The 5,354-nt window shown below is 55.9% G+C and overlaps 1 protein-coding gene across 1 annotated transcript; it reads right to left on the reverse strand.

Moving 5' to 3' along the window:
* Nucleotides 1-5,350, reverse strand: ZNF211 (zinc finger protein 211; the record flags this gene model as incomplete). Its single annotated transcript, XM_012734672.1, has 2 exons — nucleotides 1-1,943; nucleotides 5,173-5,350. Coding segments are annotated over 2 exons (1,575 nt in total), but the record flags the coding sequence as incomplete, so codon positions are not given.
* Between the last annotated feature and the right edge of the window lie 4 nt (nucleotides 5,351-5,354).

Here is a 5,354-nt window from a genome sequence, read left to right on the forward strand (position 1 = left end):
TAATTCTTACATAATTCCGACTTTATTACTACAAAATCCACAGCAACACGAGAAAGCCATTTCCAGGACAGTAACTTGCAGTCAGGGAAAATCCAAGTCTGCTGCACATGAATGTGTGTCTGGCGCAGTAATTCTGGGAAGTCAGCAGCAGAACGACCTAGCCCACCGCAACCAAGCTGGTGACCTATGACCTGTTGTGTGAACGAGGGCGTGAGGACCCCGTGAAGCCGCCGACTGCTCAGGATCTTCCCCTCAGCACACAGTGAGGGCAGACATCATCTCCCAGAATGTGGGAGGGAGACAGGCAGGCAGACCTGCCAGGTAGTATGGGGAGGTGAATTCTGTCAGGTAAACTGAGGTGGCATATCTGTGCCAAGGACCCTGCCAGGGCAGAAAGTCCCTACAGGGTGTCTACATCACTGGCATGAGGGGGATCAGCCCACTCTGGTATTCTCAGGTGCATGGGCTGGTTCTAGGAGACGGACCCCCTGAGACACTGTGCCAAAGTCAGGTTACAGCAGAAGGCTTCCTACACTCACTGCGCTCTTATGGCCTTTGTCTGGTGTGAACTCTCTGGTGCTGAATGAGGCTGGAGCTTTGGCTAAAGGCCTTCCCGCACTCCCTGCACCTGTAAGGCCTCTCTCCTGTGTGGACGCGGAGGTGTTTCACCAGGTTGGACTTGCAGCTAAAGGCCTTCCCACACTCGCTGCACTCAATAGGCCTTTCTCCTGTGTGAACACGCCAGTGGTTCTTGAGGTTGGAGCTGTGGCTGAAAGACTTTCCACACTCCCTGCACTCATAAGGCCTCTCTCCTGTGTGGATTTTCCTATGTGAACTGAAGCTAGAGCTTTGCTTAAAGGATTTGCCACATTTTCCACACTCGTAAGGCCTCTCTCCAGTGTGCAGCCTCCTGTGGTGAATGAGGCTGGAGCTTCGGCTAAAGGCCTTCCCACATTCACTGCACTGATGTGGCCTTTCTCCCGTGTGGACTCTCTGGTGGTAAATGAGGCTGAAGTTCTGGCTGAAGGCCTTCCCACACTCACTGCACTCATAGGGCCTTTCCCCAGTGTGGACTCTCTGGTGCTGAATGAGGTTGGACCGCTGACTGAAAGACTTCCCACATTCCCTGCACTCGTAAGGCCTCTCTCCAGTGTGAACTTTTTTATGGCTATTGAGGCTGTAGCTTTGGCTGAAGGTCTTTCCACACTCGCTGCACACATAAGGCCTCTCTCCCGTGTGGACTCTCTGGTGTATAATGAAGCTGGAGTAATAGGTGAAGAGTCTGCCGCACTCGCTGCACGCATAAGGCCTCTCTCCCGCGTGGACTTTCTGGTGCTGGATGAGGTTACATCTTCGGGTGCAGGTTTTCCCGCAGACGCTGCACTCATAGCGCCCCTCTCTAGCCAGGAGGCTCTGGCCCTGAGCCAGAGCGTCCGCGTGGCTGAAGGCTTCCTCACGCTCTCCCCAGCTGTGCTGACTTTTCCCACCGTGAAAGACACCGTCGTAGTCACAGCCAATAATGTTCGGCTTCTCCCCGACGAGAGTGACCTGACGATAGTAAAACTCCATGCTGGCTACAATGTCTTTGCCACTGTCCCCACAGCTGGAGGGCTTTCCTGACACAGGGGCTGCGCAGGCCTTCTCCAACGGGGCTCTGTCCACAGCCCTCCCGACAGGCCTCTGTGTGACGCGCTGCCGCTTGCACAGTGGACGGTGGGCAGAGACCCGCCATCTTTCCCCCTGTGTGTGCAGTTTCCTAACAAGGCGAGTTCGCTGACAATCAGCCATGTACAAAATGTCTCTCAGGACGGGGTCATGAGGCCCAAAGGGCTGGGCCTCCTGGGGAGATGGACCTGCCTTGCGAGTTCCGACCTGTGATGCTCCTTCTGCGGAAACTGTCTGTTCAGCAGGTGCCGCCTCACCTGCCACTCCAGGCCAACAACCTGAACCAGGGACAGGGACGGACATATTAGATTCCTGGGGGATGGATGGGGGCCGAGCATACCGCCAACGTGACCTCACTCAGCAGGGGCGCAGTCCACCGGCCAGTCAGGAAAAGGGTCTTGGGTCAGCTGGAGGAGGGTGCTGCCCTGCACGGTGTGGGGGTCCCACGTTCCCTGAACAGAGCCGTCTCCGTGGGCACAGGGCTCGGGAAGAGACGCGCTGCATGTACAGGGAGCGACAAGTGCCGCCGGACAGAAGTCTATGTCCGGACAGAGAGTGGCGAGAACGGCGAGGTGGGTGTGCGCGAGCTGCCGAGGCTCTGCGGCCTGGGACGCACGGACGTGGGGCCGGCCGCATGCGGACGGGCGGTGTGCAGTGAGTCGGCACTCGGCAAAGGTGGGAACGCGCGCTGGGGGCAGCATAGAAAGGACAAGTCAGCAGGGTCAAGAGTGAGACGGGTGGGGGGCCTGGCCACCACGCATGGCACCCAACACGAGAGCGACCATGTGAACCAGCAACATCGGCCCCGCGCCGCCTCGGGCCTGGCTCACGGCCTCTCGATCAAGCCGAGGACCTTGTGCTGTCCCAGGCGGAGGGACTGGTTGGGGCCTGATGACACAGGTTTTAGGGAGAGAGACCACCGCGGCGAATGCTGACCCAGAACCACACACCACGGAGCACAGTAAAAGCACTTTATTACTAAACCTGCGTCCAGGCCAGCCAGAGGGAAGGCGGTGGAGCCGCCGGCACCAGAAATCGGCCTTCCTGCCGGGACAACTCGAGCCCGGAGCGCCACATCTGCTCAATACACAAACAGCAACAACTGAAAACCCTTGGGAGGGGAGGAACTAGCTCGCAGTTACCACATCAGGAAACTGAAACATCCATTTTTTGACGACAAAATCACAGGACACAGAGCAATAAAGTATTATCTACTCTAAGAAAAAAAATCAAGAAAGACTCCTTGAGTATGACCAGATGGTGTGCTTTTTGGACAAGGACTGTGTAAAAGATGCCCAAGATTCAACATCACTCAGAATCAGGGAAGTGCAAATAAACACAATGAGATGCCACCTCACCCCAGTGAGAATGGCACACATTTAAAACAACCAGCAACAACACATGTTGGCAGCATGTGGAGCAAAAGGAACTCTCCTGCACTGCTGGTGGGAGTGCAGACTGGTACAACCACTATGGAGAGCTGTGTGGAGGTTTCTAAAACTGCTAAAGATGGCCCTGCCATAGGGCCCAGTGATTCTACTCCAAGGGATCCACCCAAAGGACACAGAAACATTCATTCAAAGGGATACCTGCACCCCATGTTTACTGCAGCACAATTTACAATAGGTAAACTGGGTTTTGGGCAACCCAGGTGCCCAAAAATAGATGACTGGACCAAGAAAATGTGGCATGCTGCTACAACGGAATATTACTCAGCCATCAAAAAGGATAAACTCCTTTCCTTTGAAGCAACATGAATGGAGTTGGAAAGGATTATGCTCGGTGAAACAAGCCAGAAAGGTAAAGAAAAATACCGAATGGTCTCACTTCTAGGAGGAACGTAGAGAAAACGAAAATGGAATCAGGGAAAAAGTATAATAAAGTAACAATCAAAATCATACAGGCCAGAGACATTCTCTAGGGGAGACAGCGGAAGAAAGACCAGGTGAGGGGTGGGAAGAGGGGCTACCCTGAAGGTTCATGTGTAGACTGGGGGTGGGAATTTGATGGGGAAGCCAGACACTGTACAAAAATGAAGGATGATGTAAAGAAAATGTTAAAAATATAAAGAATAAATAAAAGATGGCCAAAATAAATTCCTGGTTGGTCCAGAATAAAAAGAAGAGACACCAAAGACCTAAAAGAAGATAGGGACAACGTCAAGAAAATGACAGAGGCACAAACGACAGAGGAGTGACAGACAAAGTAAACTTCAACAGAGTGCAACACGCTGCTACTCAGAGGCCCCGTGGATCAGTAAGACGCAAGGTCTCAGCAGCAGACGACGCCTGCAAGCACTGTGAGGGACGCATGTGCAGAAAATGCAGAGAGCCCCGAAAACTCAGGAACAAACGGCCCAAACTGGATTCAAAGCTGGACAAGACTGGAGACTTGCCCCCGAGAGGTGCACAAATGTCAAATAAGCACAAAAGGCGCTCAGCCTCACACACTGGATCAGGCTCCAGACACGGCCGCGCTGCAGGCCGGCAGGGACGGGGCTGGCACTCGGCTAGGGCAGGCGTGAGTTCTCAGAGGTGAAAGCTAGAATGTGATACGAGGCAGCAGTTCTGGTTCCGGGCCCTTCCCCGTAAGAGTCGAAGCAGGACAACTGGACGGTCCTCTGTTCACCGTGCCCACAGCTGCCTCATACTCAGGGGTCCGAGGGCAGCTGCCAAGTGCCTGCCATAGAGGAACAAACGGCAGCTGCGAGCAGAACAAGACTCAAAAAAAAAAAAAAAAAAAAGATTCACGTGCACAGGAGCTGGGGTGCAGGCCAGAAGGGAGAGGTGAGAGGACTCCCCAGAGGCAGAGTGGGGAGCAGAGCAGGCAGATCCACTGAACACACTGCTGAGGGAGCAGAGGGGGACATGAGGGGTCTGCTGCGCCCTGGGTTCACTCCCTGGCCAGGGATGGTCACAGGCCCCAGGGGTGGTAATACTGAAACTCACCCCTGCACCCCCAGGGTGGTCCCATAATTCTGTCTTAAAAAGGAGGGACATTGTGCCCCATTTCATTCCCAAGATGAACCCCTAAAATGCTGTGCTGACTGAACCAGGCTGGACATAGTTACCCTGTGGATTCAGGCACCCCGACATTTAAAAGTACCGAACTCATATAAAGCAAGTTCAGGGCTCCTGGAGGGTGACAGCTCTGTGGATGCGCTTTCATGGCCAGTGAGTTGTGCGGGGGGACTGCAGGGAGGCCCCAGGGCACCGGCTATCCCAAGCAGAGTAGCTTGGGGGTGAGTCTGGCCAAGTAGGCTGGTCCCTGGGAACTAGTCAGGCATGAACGAGTGTCAGGGGCCGGGCCGGCGCTCGGCCAGGGACGGTGGCAAGTGGCCGCGCTGGCCCAAAGTCCCTCCACGGGGGTGAGTGGCGAGGGGCTGGGCAGCAGGCGCCGGGGACACGGGGAGGTGGACACTCAGTGCAGCCGCACCAGCGCTGTCCCGGCCCAGCTCAGGCCCGCGGGACACCGTCGGGGTGAGGCAGGGGCGGGCGCGGGCCTCACCCAGCGAGGACGCGAGCTCCAAGGTCTCCCGCATCACGTGGTGGTACAGGCCGCGCTGCGTGTCGTCGAGGAGGTCCCACTCCTCCCGGGAGAAGACGAGCGCCACGTCCGCAAAGCTCACGCTCCCCTGCAGCGACGACCCCGCGCGAGCCCTGGGCGCGGCGCCCGACGCCTGTCGCGGG

This window comes from Condylura cristata, unplaced genomic scaffold (assembly GCF_000260355.1).
Source record: "Condylura cristata isolate star-nosed mole 26May11 unplaced genomic scaffold, ConCri1.0 scaffold00066, whole genome shotgun sequence".
Taxonomy (NCBI): Eukaryota; Metazoa; Chordata; class Mammalia; order Eulipotyphla; family Talpidae; genus Condylura; species Condylura cristata.